The 21,063-nt window shown below is 43.3% G+C and overlaps 1 protein-coding gene across 2 annotated transcripts in view; it reads right to left on the bottom strand.

Moving 5' to 3' along the window:
- LOC117810708 (USP6 N-terminal-like protein) overlaps positions 1–20,665 on the bottom strand; it is a 29,279-nt gene extending 8,614 nt beyond the window's left edge. Inside the window, exons 1-3 of one of the 2 annotated variants that reach the window (XM_034680637.1) lie at positions 20,583–20,665; positions 20,380–20,450; positions 7,854–7,927 (exon numbers count right to left, since the gene is read on the bottom strand). In XM_034680637.1, coding sequence (XP_034536528.1) covers positions 7,854–7,919 — 66 coding nt within the window. In that variant the 5' untranslated portion in view covers positions 7,920–7,927; positions 20,380–20,450; positions 20,583–20,665. Of the gene's footprint in view, positions 1–7,853; positions 7,928–20,379 lie in introns of both variants that reach the window. The other variant, XM_034680636.1, reaches the window with a different exon arrangement.
- Between the last annotated feature and the right edge of the window lie 398 nt (positions 20,666–21,063).

Here is a 21,063-nt window from a genome sequence, read left to right as displayed (position 1 = left end):
GAAACTGCACCAATAGGACGAACGTACGAAACCTTTTCAGCTGACATCATTTAGAGGTTTTATGACCTGTGGCTAAACCTAAACCTGCAGATTGCAAACAAATGCAGCTTCACGACTTGTTTGTCTGCAAACTGCATCAAGCTCTGAGCGTGCACAGGAGATAAGAGTCATACCAACATGAAAATACAGGAGAGAAGTCGTCCTTTCAAAGCTGTACACGGAGACAAAGGGAGCAGTCGTTGCTTTGTCAGTCAGCAGAGGGAGGGACTCTTTGGTGCGATGGTTGGACCTCCAGAGTGACAGACCGCGTTTCAGATCAGACTGTACTTGACTGTTTTATTGTATGTGTGTGAAGGTTCTCAGTCATCCAGAAGGCCATGGTGATTTATTTTTTAACCTACAAAGCTCTTAAAAATCAGACACCCTCGTATCTTAAAGAGCTCATAGTGCCCTATAACCCCTCTAGAACTCTACGCTCCCAACATGCAGGCTTGCTAGTTGTACCTAAAATCTCTAAAAGTATTATGGGAGGTAGAGCCTTCAGTTATCAGGCCCCTCTCCTTTGGAATCATCTACCAGTCAGGGTCCGGGAGGCAGACACCCTCTCCACTTTTAAGAGTAGGCTTCAAACTTTCCTTTTTGATAAAGCTTATAGTTAGAGCTGGATCAGGCTTGGACCAGCTCTTAGTTATGCTGCTATAGGCCTAGACTGCCGGGGGAACTGGCACACTGACACACTGGGATCCTAGCTCACCCCATTCCCCCCCAACCCCTTCATCACTTACTTTAACTCTGCCTGTCCCATTAAAGTTACTAACCATAGACCTTTCTGGAGTCCCTGAGCTCCCTTGTCTCGTAGGTTCCTCTGAGCTGCCGTAGACGTCCTCCTGCTGCGGACGATCTGGACTCCAGCAGCAACAGCTTCTACGACTCGTCTCATCACTATCACCTCTCTCTCTTACTCCCCTCTATCTGTCTTTCCAGACCCAACTCAGTCTCAGCAGATGTGTGTCTAACATGAGTCTGGTCCTGCTGGAGGTTTCTGCCTGTTAAAGGAAGTTTGTCCTCTCCACTGTAACTAGCTAAGTACTGTGAGGTGTAATGCTCATGGTGGATTAAGGTGGGGTCAGACTGAGTCTTATCCTGTCTTGGTGTTGGGTCTCTGTTCATAATTTGACATAGAGTGGTCTAGACCTGCTCTGTTTGTAAAAGCGTCTTGAGATAACGTTTGTTGTGATTTGGCGCTATACAAATAAAGATTGATTAATCCAAAGCTTGATCCGTAAGGCAACTGGACTGGTAGAAATTCTTGAAGACGCTTCACCTCTCCTCTGAAAGGTGACTCGTGACTCCTGGACACACCCACGACTGTTAGTGGCTTATATCTTCGAGCTCTTCCCCAGTCTGGTCTGAACTGAAGAAGCCTTTTGGATGAGAGGTGAAATGTCTTCAAGAATTTCTACCAGTCCAGTTATTTTATTTTAGGTTTTACTAAAGAATAAACTTCAGTTCGGACTCAGTTCATGTTAAAACAACACAAATAATGCACACATTAATATTCAACAAGTATTAGAAGGTGCTGTAATGAATGATCTGGGTGTTTCTGTCATCTATGCATATTATGGAATTGATAGGGAAGCCTATTGATCCATATCAGAGTAGAATTGATATCGAAGCATGACCTGAAGATTCAGAATCGACTTCATGAAGTATGAAGCAGAGAGACTTTCCATGAAGCTGATAACCCCGCCCACTTTCTAACCGGGACTGTTTCAGACTTTTACCAGCATCCACTCACTCCGGACCACTTCCAGACTTTTAACTGGCTGGGAAAGTCTGGAAATAGTCGGAGTGATCATTGAATATGTTTGTGTTTACACCTGCAGCCCGAGTCAGTAAATTGTATTTAGTATAACACCTTTCACAGAATAAAATCACAAAGTGCTTCACAGGAAAATATCCCACACATTTAAAGAAACAGACCATAGCATAAATAGAACATTAGTCTGAACACAGTGAGTCGAAGGCCTGTTTAAATAAATGTGTCTTTAAGAGTTTTTTTAAAGGCGACGACCGAGACACCTGAACGAACATTTACAGGAAGAGCATTCCACAATGTTGGTGCCACCACTTCAAAAGCACGGTCACTTTTTGTCCTTAGACGAGCTTAAGGGACAACCAGCAAGCCCTGATCAGAAGACCTGAGTGGCCTACTGGTGAGGTAGGGGTGGAGCAGGTCGGCGATGTATTCAGGAGCCTGACCATGCAGAGCTCTATACACAAAAACAAGAACCTTAAAATGAATCCTAAATTGAACTGGAAGCCAATGTAGGGAAGGTAGAATCGGAGTGATGTGGGTTGTCCGGCTGGACTTGGTCAACAGCCTTGCAGCGGCGTTCTGGACTAAGTGAAGACGATGGAAGGACGACTTACTGAGGCAGGTGAAAAGTGAATTACAATAGTCCAGTCGGGATGAAACAAAAGCATGAATGATCATTTCCAGTTCAGGATGTGACACAACAGACCGAAGTTTGGCAATGTTTCATGAGTGGAAGAAGCATGACCGGGACAACTGTTTTATGTGGTGATCAAAATACATGATACATGAAAGAAAGAGGCTCAAGACGAGAATTGTTCCTCTGATGCTAGATCATGCACTTGTTGTGATGTACGGCTCTGTCTCCTCCCCTGCAGAGTGTGGGTGTGTGACAGTGAATCAAGTGCTGATGCAGGCGTGGCCTCTCATTGGCCAATTCTATTGGAATTGAGGTTTCCTGATTGGATGAAGCTGCACATCAGTGGTTGGAAACCTCTGCTGCAGCAGCAACCTCCAACAGACCAGCATGAGACTGAGGACATTAGATTAATGACTACTGTAAGGACTGAAGCACCCGTCGTACTCTCTGATGAACGTTTGACAAGTTTGTTTATTCATGGGAAATATGTTCAAGAGGAAATCATGCTTTAAATCTCAAAGTAAAGCATCTGCAAGGACTCCACTCAGCTTCAGAGACGTGGTGCAATAATGTCTTTCACCTCCTGAAGCAGCGTGACAAACTGAAACTGTGGTTTACAGAGAATCTGCTGTTCTGCCTCAGCTTCTATCAGCACTGTGAGTCAAAAACTAAACGTTTCAGAGTTTAAAGAAAAGAGGGAAAGACCTGATCCAACATCAACAATGTTTTTGGATTCAGTTTGAACATCTGCTCCTTCTGGAGGTAAAAGAGGGGCCAAAGAACAGGATGAGACAGAGAGAGGGAGGTGAGCATGTTCTCTCTGAAACCTGCATGAAAGAGCAGAAACCTGGACGTATCCGAGGCCTGATTTCACAATCCATGGACGAGCTTCTGATCCGTCTCCAGGCCTGCTCCTCCTCTCCGCTCTGCTCTGCACATGTGGCCGGAAACCAGGATCCCGACACAGAAAACACGATGACCGGGACCGCAGCCAGACCCCGGAGGTCGGTGTCAAGTCAATTGCTGCACAGTGTGTCACAGCTGTTGCTATGGCTAGACTGAGCAGCCCACCCCCAACCCCCACCCCCACTACAACCCCTCCATCCCTCTCTCCCCCACCTCTCTGCTCCGAGCCTCTGAGCTAAATTTAACCTCTGGACACAGCCGACTCTGAGTCTGCATGTTCAGACTGAAGCGAGTCTTGATCTGAGAGGAGACAGCTTCAGACGGCGTTCACACTCACCTGGGCGTCTACTCTGAGACTTTCTTCTGTCCTGAATAACAAACAGACCCAACATCTGGGAGTGATCTGAGCACACAGCAGCTCCTGCTCCTCAACATGCAGTCCAGCTCTTAATCTCATGAGTGTGGGTTCTGTGACTTTGTTTGTATCTGAAGTTTTACCGCCGTCCACGGACGTTTCCTGCCACAGGATGACGGTGCATCTGTGGTCGGGACGCGGGGGTATCTCCAGTTTGAAAATATCTAAGCGATGACCTCACTCCAAAACAAAACAACTGTATGAGTAGGAGGGACATAAAACCATACAGAGTCTGTCTTTCTCTGCAACAACAAGTTGAAGAGTTGTTGGATCAGAGCCTCTTCTTTAGTTCATGACGTGATCTTTCTTCAGGACCGTCCACCGTGACCTGACCTGCTCCACCGTACGTGTTGGGAAACCGGCGTCCTGTAACCTGTTCACCACAGACTTACACAAAAACTCAGATCCTTTGAAGTAAGACGCTCTCATTGCAGCCGCCATGTTTGTCGGCAGGTATTCAGGAGCTGTGGGAACCCAGGGTAAGGTGCACACATGTAGCAGTACTCTGTTTTCTTTCGGAGGCCTTCAGGTTGAAAAATCAGGTTTCTCAAAACCTGGGTAAGCCTTGTCCTGGTGTCTGAACTCAGTATGGGATGTTTACATGCACAAACACAATAATTGGGATACTTAAGTGCATGTAACCCACACACTGATCCCATCCCAGCAAATGATGCAAATTAGGGGGCGTGAATGGAGCAAATTTGCAACACGTGCAACGCTCTACTTGCTTCGTCCACTTTTCTGCAAGAGTTAAAAATATTGATCTTCAGCGAATCATTTGTGCCGTGAAAGCCAATCAGCATGCAGATCCTCCTGTGACATGACCAAACGGACCAGTGGAGGTTCCTTCATCTGGGATATATAGGACAACTTGATTGTATCTCTGAGCAGCTTCCCTGAGCTCTGTGACTCCACCTGTTTTTACAGGATCAGGAATAAACAGGAGCTCACTGTGAGGACAGAGAGCGAGGAGGATTATCTGCTAAGTCATGGAAACCTTTGTCTGTCACTTGATTCCAGATATTGGTTGTTCTAGGAAGTTAGCTCCGCCCCCTTTAGCATAACCTGCTGCACCATTCAATGTAGTGGAGTTGAACCTTGTGTGATGACGCCAGACGGGAGCGGAGTATTAAGGGAACCCCTCACCTACTGCAAGATTTGTGTCGGTGAGTGCACGCAAATCAAGCCAGTAAATAGTTTTATTCCCGTCTGGTATGAAGCAAGCGGCAACCTCTGGTCTCAAAATATGAAGCCGAGCCTCCACTTGAGGCTGGCTGCAGAAACACCAGAAACCACATACACACCAATTCAAAGAAGACGACATTTGCAGCATTAAAGGTGACATATCACGCTTTTTTCATCAACATATATTGGTCTAAGAGGTCCCCAAAACATGTCTTTAAAGTTTATGCTCATAAAAACACTTTGAAATCAGATTTTGGTCTGCCTGAAGAGCCCTCTTCTTCAGTCCTCCTCAGAACAGTCTGTTTTCTCTCTGACCACGCCCCCTCAGGAAGTGGATGTGGCCTCGGCTCTCCAGCACGTTGATCTAATGTTTACATGTTGGCTGAATATACACGGCTGCTCACAGACCCGCGTTACTTCAACCCTCTGAATCTGATCCAGAATCTGATCCTGATGGAGAGGCGCCTGCAGCAGGACCTTTCTGAACCATTGGTCACAGATTTAGTGTTTCTTGTTGTTTTATTTGTCAGCATGTCGACGTGTGTCTTGGTACACAGCTACCAACATGTAGCTATGTGCCTATGCTAACTAGCGCTAGCACTTATCCATGAAAACTAAAAATCATCCAGTAGATCTTCAAATCTGCAGACGTGGGGAGTCAAAGCGACCTTTGTGTTTATTAAGACAGCCTACAACTAGCATGCCTCCCTCCTAAGCTCCTCGTTAGCACACATGTGTGCAGGGAATGAAAAACGGAGGAGGGGTTGAGTTGTATTTTATACAGTCTATGGGCTGAACAAGCTCCGAGCTCTGACTTCCTGTTACAGACCGGATGGCGTTGTGACGTATGAAAAACACTGAAAACTGAAACGGCTGGTTTCAGCACACATTTACAGAAAGGTGGAGAAATCAGAACAGGGGCAGGATGGATTCTTTTACTTTTCAGGGGGTTTGTAGACAGGGACACAGATTTCAGGGAGAGAACCATTAATTTTGCATGATATGTCACCTTTAATAAACATGTTTACAGCCTGGTTCAACAAATCGGCTTCAGTCTACGTAGCTAATCTCTCTATCAGCACACACTGTACGGGGGGTGAATTTCTTTCTAACGCAATGGTTCAGAAGATATTAAGATTACAAGTGTTGCCCAAATAAGGACATGACTGATTTGTCTGACAGACGGGAACACATAGCTGTTGGCTAGGAGGCTCAAACTCCGCCTCTTTACGTCACACTAAGTTAGGTTGAGTTCAGTATAACTAATATGGCTGCCGCCGCCGACTGGCTTCAAAACAGCACTCAGGAACAGACGGGTGACGTCACGGAGACTACGTCCATTATTTGTACAGTCTATGGGCGGGGTTAATGCAGGATATACAATGCTGCCGAGAGGACCAATCACAGGGCTTGTGGTCCGTGTCGTTTCAACACATAGTTACATTTGGGAGGAAGTGCATGTCAAGCTATGCATGTAGGCTTCTGCACTGGAAAATGGCTACGCAGACCTACGGTATAAACCAGGCTTAAAGCTGCTGTGAGGAACTTTTGTTTTGTATTGATTCTGGCGCCCCCCTTGTGGACAAAGTGATACCTCTTATCTCTTGTCCTGTACATGCAAAAGTAGTGTTTTCAACAAAAGCCTCATCCTGTTGTGTTCAACAGTCAACTTTATCAGGCAATGTGATTATTTTCCATGAAAACAGTCAAATAAAGGCTGTTTCTGAAGCCAGATGTCCATCATCTGGTCTGACACCTACCCCCCTCACGGTGGTTTCAAGCATTAAAAATGAGAACAGAGAAGGTGTCAGTGTTGTTTCTGATGGTCTTGTTTGCTATTGAAGGTCATAAAGAGGCATCAGTATCATTTTCAGGCTGTTTCTCAGCCAGTTCAAAACTCCTCACAGGGCCTTTAAGGTGTACACATGCCACAGTATCTCCTTTTCTTTTGCAGTCCTCCAGGTCGCTAAATGGAGTTTCTTAAAACCTGGATATGGTGTTTACATGCATGAACACTAAAACTGGGATACTTAAGTCCATGTAAACACACTCACTGATCCCATCTTGCCTCTGTTACCTCTCTGTTATTACCACTGATGCTTGGACAGTGGTGGAAGACTTGGTCCCACCATCTGAGACGTTCATATTGAAGACTTTTATGGAAGTGGGTGAAAACATGATGTGTGTAAAATCCAAGTCAAGTAAATGTTCCTCAAACATGCTTTCTGCCACTACAGTTAATTCTTGTCATGCTGATTTATGTCAAAGTGTCATATGTTGGAGAGTTTTGCTTCACTTTCTAACAATGGGAGCAGACTTATATGTTTAGTGTATAAACCGTGTAGAGACGTCTTCATCTCCACTCGTACTCTCAGTTAAAGTTCACTCAGTTTACTCCGTCGCTCATCATGCCTGGTTTTAATGTTAGTTTCAGTTTCAGTCAGATTTAACATCTCTGGCAATCACTCTCCATCACCTCAAACCACAGGCACAAACCCATCATTACACAACATGTTATTAATGCACTTTGGCAGCAAACTCACATCCACCCACACAGCACACAGCCCACACCCACACGCTCAGAGCGTACTGTACTCCACACATGCAGGGAAAAAAACCCCACTGCAAACAAAACCACACAACACACATTTGAATTCACACGTTCGGCGCTCTCAGTGTTCCTGCTGGATTCTGTGACCACAAACTCAACCACGTGTGAGCTCTTCATCCTACAGAATGAATACACACCACAAGATGTAGACACTCGGCGCTTCTTACTCACATTATTCAGAGACTGTAGAGTCTTAAAACACTCTTACAAACGTGTTCCTCCACTGAGTAAACAAAGATTATTTACAGGAACTCGAGACAAACATAAAAGAGAAACTTACCGTAGCATACTTCAAGATGATGTCAGCACGTTCCTCTGCTATTAGAGTCTCTATGTCCTTCTTCATGTCAATATCTGCACAGAGAAAAAGACAGCACAAAGTCAACGAGCTGGAAAACAACAACAACAAACAGAGGATGAGTCAGAGAAAGAAATCACGGCTGATTAGAAGTGGGCGACTTGTTGGCCTTCAAACCATCAGAGAGAGCCGGTGGGGGGCTGAGGAACCGAAACACAGTGTGTGTGTAATGACTTCATTAACAAGAGAGACACAATTATCAATAATTCAATCAGGAGAGGGGTCCTGATTTATCAATTAGCATGCAATAAGTTGAATTTGCTGGTATAGCTCTGTTCTGAGGTCTCCCTGCCCTTCCATGTGTGTAAGTGGAAGGGCAAATGACAGCTCATGTTAAATGATGTTGAATGCGATATACTTTTTAACACAGAGCCATTCCTGATTTTATATACATTTTATTTCAACAGTCTTAAGACATATATTTTAAAATATTTAAATTCCTTTAATGGGGATTTAAGGGATTTTTTAATGTATTTTAAATTTGTTTTATTTCTTTATCTTGACTTGTGTTTTTTTAAGAACTGCCTGTTTTATTTTGCTGCCAAAGTGAAGCACTTTGTAACTTGGTTTTTGAAAAGTGCTCTACAAATAAAATTATTATTATTATTATTATTAAATATCAATTCTCTGAAACTTCTATTTTAAAAGTTATACTTGCTGGTGTAGCTCTGCTCTGAGAGCTCCCTGCCCTTCCATGTGTGTACGTGGAAGGGCAAATGACACCTCATGTCAAATATTGACACTCTCAAATTACTGTTTTAAAAGTTATATTTGCTGGTGTAGCTGAAGTCCGCGAGCTACATGCCTTTCCATGTGTGTACGTGGAAGGGCAGATGACACCTCATGTCAAATATTGACACTCTCAAATTACTGTTTTAAAAGTTATATTTGCTGGTGTAGCTGAAGTCTGAGAGCTCCATGCCCTTCCAATGGGTGTACGTGGAAGGGCAAATGACACCTCATGTCAAATATTGACACTCTCAAATTACTGTTGTAAAAGTTATATTTGCTGGTGTAGCTGAAGTCTGAGAGCTCCATGCCCTTCCATGTGTGTACCTGGAAGGGCAAATGACACCTCATGTCAAATATTGACACTCTCAAATTACTGTTGTAAAAGTTATAATTGCTGGTGTAGCTGAAGTCCGAGAGCTCCCTGCCCTTCCATGTGCATACTTGGAAGGTCAAACGACGCGTCATGTTAAATGATGTTAAATGCGGTATATATACTTTTATCGCAGAGCCTTTCCTGATTTTATATTAATTTTATTTTTTATTTTTTATTTTAACTGTCTTAAGAAATATATTTTAAAATGTTTTATCCTTTAGAGTTATTTTTGGGGAATTTTCTGTCTTTTAAAATATGTTTTACTTCTTTATCTTGAAGAAATATTGACTCTCAAATTACTGTTGTAAAAGTTACATTTGCTGGTGTAGCTGGAGTCTAAGAGCTCCCTGCCTTTCCATGTGCATACGTGGAAGGCAACTGACGCCTCATGTCAAATATCAATTTTCTCAAAACACTGTTGTAAAAGTTACATTTCCTGTTACAGCTCTGTTCTGAGAGTTCCCTACCTTTTCGTGAGCATACGTGGAAGGGCAAACAATGTCTCATGTCAAATATTGACTCTCTCAAATTACTGTTGTAAAAGTTATATTTACTGGTGTAGTCAAATTCCTTGTGTGTTCAAGCATACTTGGCGAATAAAGCTGATTCTGATTCTGATTCTGATTCTGAAGTCTGAGAGCTCCCTGCCCTTCCATGTGTGTACGTGAAAGGGCAAATGACACCTCATGTCAAATATTGACACTCTCAAATTACTGTTGTAAAAGTTATATTTGCTGGTGTAGCTGAAGTCCGAGAGCTCCATGCCCTTCCATGTGCATATGTGGAAGGGCAAACAACGCCTCATTTTAAATGATGTTATATATACTTTTATCGCAGAGCCTTTCCTGATTTTATATGAATTTTATTTTCTATTTTTTTTTATTTTACCTGTCTTAAGAAATATATTTTAAAATATTTTATCCTTTAGAGTTATTTTAGGGGAATTTTCTGTCTTTTAAAATATGTTTTACTTCTTTATCTTGAATTGTGTTTTTATGAACTACTTTGTAACTTTGTTTTTGAAAAGTGCTCTACAAATAAATGTATTATTATTATTATTATTATTATTATTATTAAATATCGATGCTCTCAAAACACTGTTGTAAAAGTTACAATTGCCGGTGTAGCTGGAGTCTAAGAGCTCCCTGCCCTTTCATGTGCATACATGGAAGGGCAAACAACACCTCATGTTAAATATTGACTCTCTCAAACCTCTTCTTTTAAAGTTACATTTACTGGTACAGCTCTGATCTGAGAGTTCCCTGCCTTTCCGTGTGCATACGTGGAAGGGCAACTGACGCCTCATGTCAAATATCAATTTTCTCAGAACACTGTTTTAAAAGTTACATTTGCTGGTGTAGCTGGAGTCTAAGAGCTCCCTGCCTTTCCATGTGCATATTTGGAAGGGCAAACAATGCCTAATGTTAAATATTGACTCTCTCAAACCGCTGTTTTAAAAGTTAAATTTGCTGGTGTAGCTGGAGTCTAAGAGCTCCCTGCCTTTCCATGTGCATATTTGGAAGGGCAAACAATGCCTAATGTTAAATATTGACTCTCTCAAACCGCTGTTTTAAAAGTTAAATTTGCTGGTATAGCTCTATTCTGAGAGCTCCCTGCCCTTCCATGTGTGTACGTGGAAGGGCAAATGACAGCTCATGTTAAATATTGACTCTCAAACCTCTGTTTTAAAAGTTAAATTTGCTGGTATAGCTGGAGTCTAAGAGCTCCCTGCCTTTCCATGTGCATATTTGGAAGGGCAAACAATGCCTAATGTTAAATATTGACTCTCTCAAACCGCTGTTTTAAAAGTTAAATTTGCTGGTATAGCTCTATTCTGAGAGCTCCCTGCCCTTCCATGTGTGTACGTGGAAGGGCAAATGACAGCTCATGTTAAATATTGACTCTCAAACCTCTGTTTTAAAAGTTACATTTGCTGGTGTAGCTGGAGTCTAAGAGCTCCCTGCCTTTACATGTGCATATGTGGAAGGGCAAACAACGCCTAATGTTAAATATCGACTCTCTCAAACCTCTGTTTTAAAAGTTAAATTTGCTGGTATAGCTATATTCTGAGAGCTCCCTGCCCTTCCATGTGTGCACGTGGAAGGGCAAAGCCTGTTAAAGAAGTTATGTGCAGCTGGTTTCTCCTGACGTCATTCTGCCCTGTATTCGTCTCAGATCTTTTTAAGACGCCACATCATTAACAACAGCCTGATCAGTTTCATACGAGCAGCTGGAGCTGGTTTTGAAAGGTTCAAAGCAGATCTGAGACGTGGTCCCTGAGACTTGAAAGTCCTGAACCGGGTTCTGAGTGGGCTCTGCAGCAGGTTTGCTCATCTGAGAGCCGGACAGGTAACACGAGAGCTGCAGAAATATTATCCTCATGGGAACAGTCACCTCGCCAGCTTTCATATGACAGTACCAAACACTGTTTCCCTCAAGTCTCCTACATGAAGAGGTTCTGTGAAAGACCGCGTGCTCGCTGTTATGACCTCCGATGACTCGCCTGGTTGTTTCTCAGTTAGAGATTAACAAATAAATCCCAGAAATGACAGAGAAAAATGCAAACTGTTTTCCAGAGAAGCAACACTCAGCTGAAGGCTGAGAATACGAGAGGAGAAAAAAACACACAAGGTTCAGTGAAACACATTTAACAACATGTCATGATATCATGCAAACATCTACCCCAGCCACTTTGTGTCTTTTAAACCCATCCTCAAATCACACGGCAGAGCTGCAGGGCTGCTGCTAAATCCTCCCCAAACAAAGCTGCAAGGGCATTAATCCCGCTTCATCTCTATTCTCAGTACGGATCTAGACCAGAGGCAGGACCCGGGGTGGTAATCTGGACACGCAACACAACACAAAAACCATCAGGATTAGGAATATCTCCAAAGCAGGATTATGCAATGAGTGTGTGTTAGTCCCAAAGTGGAAAAAACAGAGGAACAAAGAGGGAGGCTGAGGAACAAAGAGGGAGGCTGCGATCTGTGAGCCTGAAACACAAGTTAAAGACTCATCTGTAATTTACTGATGAAAGTAAAGCAGAGACAGGTCTCATATATACGGAAACAGGTCTCATATAGACAGGGACGGGTCTCATAGAGACAGGGACAGGTCTCATATAGACAGGGACGGGTCTCATAGAGACAGGGACAGGTCTCATATAGACAGGGACAGGTCTCATATAGACAGGGACAGGTCTCATATAGACAGGGACGGGTCTCATGTAGACAGGGACAGGTCTCATATATACGAAGACAGGTCTCATATAGACAGGGACAGGTCTCAAATAGACAGGGACGGGTCTCATATATACGGAGACAGGTCTCATATAGACAGGGACGGGTCTCATATAGACAGGGACGGGTCTCATAGAGACAGGGACGGGTCTCATGTAGACAGGGGCGGGTCTCATATAGACGGAGACAGGTCTCATATAGACAGGGACGGGTCTCATACAGACAGGGACGGGTCTCATACAGACAGGGACGGGTCTCATGTAGACAGGGACAGGTCTCATATAGACAGGGACGGGTCTCATGTAGACAGGGACGGATCTCATGTAGACAGGGACGGGTCTCATATAGACAGGGACGGATCTCATATAGACAGGGACGGGTCTCATGTAGACAGGGACGGGTCTCATATAGACAGGGACGGATCTCATATAGACAGGGACGGATCTCATATAGACAGGGACGGGTCTCATGTAGACAGGGACGGGTCTCATATAGACAGGGACGGGTCTCATGTAGACAGGGACGGTTCTCATGTAGACAGGGACGGATCTCATATAGACAGGGACGGGTCTCATGTAGACAGGGACGGGTCTCATATAGACAGGGACAGGTCTCATATAGACAGGGACGGGTCTCATGTAGACAGGGACGGTTCTCATATAGACAGGGATGGGTCTCATATAGACAGGGACGAGTCTCATACAGACAGGGACGGGTCTCATGTCGACAGGGACGGGTCTCATATAGACAGGGACGGGTCTCATATAGACAGGGACGGGTCTCATATAGACAGGGACGGGTCTCATATATACGGAGACAGGTCTCATATAGACAGGGACGGGTCTCATACAGACAGGGACGGGTCTCATATATACGGAGACAGGTCTCATACAGACAGGGACGGGTCTCATACAGACAGGGACGGGTCTCATATATACGGAGACAGGTCTCATATAGACAGGGACGGGTCTCATGTAGACAGGGACGGGTCTCATACAGACAGGGACGGGTCTCATATAGACAGGGACGGGTCTCATGTAGACAGGGACGGGTCTCATGTAGACAGGGACGGGTCTCATATAGACAGGGACAGGTCTCATATAGACAGAGACAGGGACAGGTCTCATGTAGACAGAGACAGGGACGGGTCTCATGTAGACAGGGACGGGTCTCATGTAGACAGGGACGGGTCTCATATAGACAAGGACGGGTCTCATATAGACAGGGACGGGTCTCATATAGACAGGGACAGGTCTCATATAGACAGGGACGGGTCTCATATAGACAGGGACGGGTCTCATGTAGACAGTGACAGGTCTCATATAGACAGAGACAGGGACAGGTCTCATATAGACAGGGACAGGTCTCATATAGACAGGGACGGGTCTCATGTAGACAGTGACAGGTCTCATATAGACAGAGACAGGGACAGGTCTCATATAGACAGGGACAGGTCTCATACAGACAGGGACGGGTCTCATGTAGACAGGGACGGGTCTCATGTAGACAGGGACAGGTCTCATGTAGACAGGGACGGGTCCTCTGTTGGTTTATTGGTCTTTAACCCAACTAAAAACATCCGTCACTAGAGCTGTGGCTACGGTTCAATAAACTTCATTCATCAAAGCTCAGAAACTTCTCTGATGTCAGACATCTTTCATGGTTTGGGCGTCGTATCAGGCATCAAGCTCCCCGCAGTCTGATCACCAAACCAGAGACATGAATCTGAAACCAGGTGATAACAACAAACACACGGGCTCTGAGTCAGACTTTACAATATCAGGTTTGAGGCACGCCAGATTCTGCATCCAGGACTACGTGAATTGTAGCTCTACTGATACATCCAGATATTTTATCATTAATTCAGCATTATTTTTCATGTTCTTTGAAATATTTTCACCCTAAAGCTGACATGAGTAAAAGACAGAGAGCAGCTGTGACTGAGCGAGGTCTGCCAAAGAAAAGAAAGCAGAGCAGTGGAGGAGTGAGGTGTTATTTTCAGATATATTCAAGGTGGTTAAACTGGATCCATCTTGCGTGCTGTGTGTGTCTTTCTGCTCTGCTCTCTGTCACAACTGCAGCCAGGATACCGCTTACAGTTCTTATTTCGTTAAGTCATTTTGGTGTGTCCTAAAGATGTGTATGTTGTGTACGTGTCTGTGGCACACACACAGAGTAGAGGAGAGAGACAGCTCCCAAACAAAGAAACATGATGAGAAAAATCGTGCACGAATGTAGGTCAGATCGTCTGCAGATACAGACCCTGACACACATTTTAACTGGGATACATGTGATGACCAAGCGGCAACCTCCGGTCTAAAAATATGGGTCCAATGCAGAAGTGCTAAATACTGCAGTTCATCAAGGATCCACTTGAGGCTGGCTACCGGAAACCACATACACACCAATTCAAAGAGGACGATCTTTACAGCAGAAATAAACATGTTTACAGCCTGGGAAAAAAGACCAGTGTAGTCTAAAGAGCTCATAGTGCCCTATTACCCCTCTAGAACTCTACGTTCCCAACATGCAGGCTTGCTAGTTGTACCTAAAGTCTCTAAAAGTAGTATGGGAGGTAGAACCTTCAGTTATCAGGCCCCTCTCCTTTGGAATCATCTACCAGTCAGGGTCCGGGAGGCAGACACCCTCTCCACTTTTAAGAGTAGACTTCAAACTTTCCTTTTTGATAAAGCTTATAGTTAGAGCTGGATCAGGCTTGGACCAGCTTTTGTCATGCTGCTATAGGCCTAGACTGCCGGGGGAACTGGCACACTGACACACTGGGATCCTAGCTCACCTTCTTCCCCCCAACCCCCTCATCACTTACTTTAACTCTGCCTGTCCCATTAAAGTTACTAACCATAGACCTTTCTGGAGTCCCTGAGCTCCCTTGTCTCGTAGGTTCCTCTGAGCTGCCGTAGACGTCCTCCTGCTGTGGACGATCTGGACTCCAGCTGATACGGACGATCTGGACTCCAGCGGCAACAGCTTCTACGACTCGTCTCATCACTATCACCTCTCTCTCTTACTCCCCTCTATCTGTCTTTCCAGACCCAACTCAGTCGAGGCATGATGGCTGTCTAACATGAGTCTGGTCCTGCTGGAGGTTTCTGCCTGTTAAAGGAAGTTTGTCCTCTCCACTGTAACTAGCTAAATACTGCGATGTGCAATGCTCATGGTGGATTAAGGTGGGGTCAGACTGAGTCTTATCCTGTCTTGGTGTTGGGTCTCTGTTCATAATTTGACATAGAGTGGTCTAGACCTCCTATGTTTGTAAAAGCGTCTTGAGATAACGTTTGTTGTGATTTGGCGCTATACAAATAAAGATTGATTGATTGATTGATTGATAGTATGAATGCCAGGCCAGTAGTTGGCGATATAACTTTGTAATGAAACACCACAGGCCTGTAAATAAAGGCGTTCTTTAACAGAGAGGTGAAAAGGTTTGCAAGGTTTGTGGAGTCCACACATACCCCAGATTCCACTCTGGAGCCCGCTCTCAAAAGTTTGCATTTCCAGCTGCCTAAATGTCGTTTCAATGCACAGGAACAAAATATGAGAACAGTTTAACGTTTTCTATTGAAGCCTCTTAGTTTTGGGGAAATCCTTTTTATCCAGTCTGATGTTGATTTGTGATTTGTAAACGTTTCTGTCAAAGCAGATTGGAGGATTCTGGCACAACCACTAAAGGTGCACTGAGAGGAACAGGAAGTCTAAAAGGGTCAAAACTCCAGAGACACTAGGAGTATAAAGAACAAATGTAAGAAAGAAAACTACTCTACTTTTTAGCTCAGGGGTTCATGTTTGCTGTGCTGGTATTGAAACAGGAATCAATAGTTTCATTTTCCCTGGAATCACATCCATGTTTTTTAACATTCTGGTATTGTGACAACCCAAAACAACATGAAGGTAAGTCTCATGTGGGGCGCTGTGAGGTTCACTGAGCCTGTGAGTCTGAATGTGGGTTAACCAGTCTGAATAATTCAGTAAGGTGGAGGATGGAGGTCGTGTCTGGTAGAGGGTCAGTGACACAGAAACAGAACAGTGAAGTCAACACCAGCTGGAGCTAAACTGACTTTACATGTTTGACTGTCCCTGAGTCTTCACAGCATTAGCTCTGATTCAAAGAGCAGATATTCATCCACGCCACATGAAAACACTCCTCAGACGTTTACAAACTTTAAATGAAGGAGTTTAAAGAAGAAAACACACAGATTCATAACTCATGAAGAGGTCTTTTGGCTTTAACCATCCCTCATATACAGAACAAGCTTCATAAAATTACAAGGCAACAAAAATAATCTATGTCTGCAAGAGTTCCTGAGGATCATTTGAATAATTTGAATATTTTCTGGTTATTTTTTGCATTTTTTAATCATGCAGCATCCAGCCAAATATGCAGACTCCACCCTGCTCTGATGGGAACAATATTCATTCTGCAGTTGGTTATAAATCTGCCTCTTGAAGCTGGTTATCCTGAAAGAATCAGATCTTAAAGAGAGAGTTTTAGTCTCCCAAATGGTAATCTAAGTTAGACTTTTCCATTTCTAGTCCCCTCTCTGTCCCTGAAGGCCTCACACGTGGATCCTGACATTTTAGATATTTACTCAGGAACTTGAGAAGCCTCACTGGATTTCAGGGGTGTCAGCCAATGCGTCAGAGATTTAAGGGCCACGGTTCAAAAAGTAGAACCTTAACAGAGTCTCAGATCTGCTGCAGCCCTGCAGACACTCACGCAGAGAGGTTACAGCTTACAGAAGCTCTAAATATGAGCCGTCATCTGAAGCATATGGCAGCGGCTGCATGTGGTCAGCGCTCTAAATCACAGAGCGGCTCTGGGCTGGAGTCCCAGTAAGAAGGGTGGAGGCCCAAACTGGGGGAGAGCAGAGACTGGACTCTACCTGACTGCTGGGCCGGGTGTCCTGAGGACGCCGGGTGTTTTATATAGAAGCTAAATGTTCTTAAACCTCCAGTTAATTACAGCTATATAAAGAAAAACCACATCACAGAGGGGACACTCGGGAGCAGGACTTGAGTCAGACGTTAGCTGTTTTAGTGGACGGTCAGAGATGAGAGGTTAAAGTGGGATTTTGGAATGGACACAGACCATTGCTACGTTAATACTACACCACTTTGACCATGCAGAGGTATTCAGCAGTAGTGCGACATTATGCGATTGTGATCTAATAAATGGTATTAAGTGTCTACCTTCTTGGTCAGAACATGCAAAGACTAAAAAAAATATTAAAAAATGTTTTTTTTCCTGTTGAAAATGAATTAATTCCTCCAAAGAGTGACGATAATCGCAACGTGGCGTTTCTGTAACCTTCAGGTGTTTCTGTAAAAACATAAAGTCTGTACAGTAATATTAAAGGTGACATATCACACTTTTTTCATCAACATATATTGGTCTAAGAGGTCCCCAAAACATGTCTTTAAAGTTTATGCTCAAAAAAACACTTTGAAATCAGATTCTGGTCTGCCTGAAAAACCCTCTTCTTCAGTCCTCCTCAGAACACTCTGTTTTCTTTCTGACCACGCCCCCTCAGGAAGTGGGTGTGGCCTCGGCTCTCCGGCACGTTGATCTAATGTTTACATGTTGGCTGAATATACACGGCTGCTCAGAGATCACGTTACTTCAACCCTCTGAATCTGATCCAGAATCTGATCCTGACGGAGAGGCGCCTGTAGCAGGACCTTTCTGAACCATTGGTCACAGATTTAGTGTTTCTTGTTGTTTTATTTGTCAGCATGTCGACGTGTGTCTTGGTACACAGCTACCAACATGTAGCTATGTAGCTATGCTAACTAGCGCTAGCACTTTTCCATGATACATAAAAATCATCCACTAGATCTTCAAATCTGCAGACGTGGGGAGTCAAAGCGACCTTTGTGTTTATTAAGACAGCCTACAACTAGCATGCCTCCCTCCTAAGCTCCTTGTTAGCACACATGTGTGCAGGGAATGAAAAACGGAGGAGGGGTTGAGTTGTATTTTATACAGTCTATGGGCTGAACAAGCTCCGAGCTCTGACTTCCTGTTACAGACCGGATGGCGTTGTGACGTATGAAAAACACTGAAAACTGAAACGGCTGGTTTCAGCACACATTTACAGAAAGGTGGAGAAATCAGAACAGGGGCAGAATGGATTCTTTGACTTTTCAGGGGGTTTGTAGACAGGGACACAGATTTCAGGTAGAGAACCATTAAAAAGTCCTTTTTGCATGATATGTCACCTTTAAACAATAAAGGCGTTCTGCAAAATGCAAACAAATTTGTTGTGTTGCAACGCGACGTAACGATTTTAGTTTTGCACATTTTGCACAACTAAACTTGCAAAACATTATTTTTGTTCAATGTTGTGAACTTTCCGTGAATTAGGATAGTATTGTATGTGTATAGCATCAATGTTTTCTCCCTCAGTATGAACCTTTTATCTGATAGATGGAGGACTGGATGTTGTAGCTAAGCTTTAACACCATTTAGATTCAGTGATGTTCATCTATTTATTCATCACACGTCTTATTGATATCACAATACTGAACAATGTCATCACATATCAACTTTGTTATATTGTGGGGTAATAATACCAATTAAATGTGGTACAAAATAAGAGATATGTTTTGTTTTTTGTGAGGAAAATATACCTTAAAATTATAAAAAAAAACACACCACAGTTATATATTTTTCTGGCGTGTGTTTTTTCATATCACGATAATATCGCAGAACAAAAACATATCGGTACATTCATTTTTTTCAATAATGTGCAGCCTTACAAAACAGTCAAGATACTGTCATTAGCATAGCGTTGTTTTGTTTTTACCGACTTCTCGACGTAGATCTGAATAAAAATGGCGAAGTAACTTTAAATCGTGTTAATAGATTTTATCAGACGTTGGAAGATACGAACCAACCGATCAAATCACGTGAAAAGCAGCAACGGTTAAAAATTGAACGTCACGTGACTGATGCATTATGCTATCCCGAATGCTAACTGCTAGCTTCTAACTTATAAAGCGATTATTTTACGACGTTAGGACTAATTAATATTTTTCAGGCAGATTGAAGAGTGAAAAACTAGTACAAATATGTATATACATATTTTATGAGAATAAATCTTTTTTACATTTTGTACTTCTTTTTCTATATTGATTTTTTGGTTAATGATAATAATAATAATAATAATAATAATAATACATAGGATTTATATAGCGCTTTTCTTGATACTCAAAGTTGCTTTACATTAAATAAAAGTAAAAATTAAATATTATTTATATAATATTCCAAACCATTCATTTCCAGGTCATAATTTATTTTTTAATTTTTTTAATTTTTAACCATTCCCTACAGTTATTGACGTATTCAATTATTTATTAAAACATTGCAATACCATATATAATATTTGTTTTAATATATATTGAATGACAGTCGTTTGATACCAAAATTAAATATATTTTTCTAATTATAATGATTCTAAAAATAAAAGGTCTTTAACAGGAAAAAGCAATAAAAATACATTTTGAACAAAGGCTTGTTTATCTTACATTAAAAGCATATAAATAGTCAACTTCGCACTGCGCATGTCCATGTATTTCAGAGAACAGTATTAAAGTATGAGCTGATTTTGAATATGCATGATACAGTTAAAGTATAGAGTGTCTACTGGCTCCTGTCTGCAGCTGTAGATTCATCTCTCTGTATTTAACTTGAGTTCTTGCAGCAGCAGCAGCAGGCCTGAGAGCTGCTGCTGCTGCTGCTGTCTGCAGGAACCCCTCACAGGGTCATGTGGAGCAATGCTGGGACTGCTGAGGGATGCTGATCCGGTCTACTGACGGTCCAGGATCATCACGCTGAGACCCTGACCCTAATGACAGCTTTAATCTGGTTTCTCTGGTGGTAAACAAACCCAGATCCTCCAGCAGGACGAGCTGTGATGCTGAGACCAGGACCGAGCTGCAGCCTCACGCGAGACCCTTTTATTCTAACGAGAATAACAAACAGAGGCAGCAGAGAGAGGGAGGAAAGGAGGGAGGAAAGGAGGAAGGAAAGGAGGAAGGAATAAAAAGGAGGAATAAAAAGGAGGATGCATGGAGGTTTCATTACCGTAGTTCTCCCGGGTATCTCACAGATCCGGATCCTCTGGGCATCTCCGGGGACAGTCCAGCTCCACCGGGCTGACAACAAAAGCCTCCCTCCGTCAATCCATAGGTTACCATCAGACAGCTCTCTCTCACACACACACACACTCATACACACACAAACACTCACACACTCTGTCACACACACAAAGCGTGCAGTAGACCTACGGGACGGAGCAGCTCCTGGTTCAGGATCCGAGCAGCAGCGGTGAGGACGCACTGAGCAGGCGCGCAGCGTGGCACCAGTTTACAGCCGTGTGTGTATGTGTATGTGTGTGTATGTGTAAGTGTGTGTGTGTGTGTGTGTGTGCGCCTTAAAGACACAGGAGCTTCAGGATCTGCAGCTGTAACCAGAGACACACTCAGCAGCGCGCTGTGCTGCCGCCATCTGCTGGACACACGGGGTACTGCAGGGAGAGAGGCAGAGAGGCTCCACACAGCAGCTACAGGAGGAACTTTAGGATTTAACTTCATATTAAATGGAACAAAAAACAAAAATTTATGACCTTAATTTTTATAAAAGTGTACAAATACTTTCTGTGCAAAATATTCTAGAAAAATATCAGAATGTTAGTGTCAAACAGGAGAAAAATAATAATTTATTACATTTTATTTCACATTTTAAAGGTGACATATCATGCAAAATCAA

The sequence above is a fragment of the Notolabrus celidotus genome, chromosome 3 (genome assembly GCF_009762535.1).
Source record: "Notolabrus celidotus isolate fNotCel1 chromosome 3, fNotCel1.pri, whole genome shotgun sequence".
NCBI lineage: Eukaryota > Metazoa > Chordata > Actinopteri > Labriformes > Labridae > Notolabrus > Notolabrus celidotus.
Note: the sequence above shows the minus strand (reverse complement) of the source record. Positions and strands in the feature narration are given on the sequence as shown.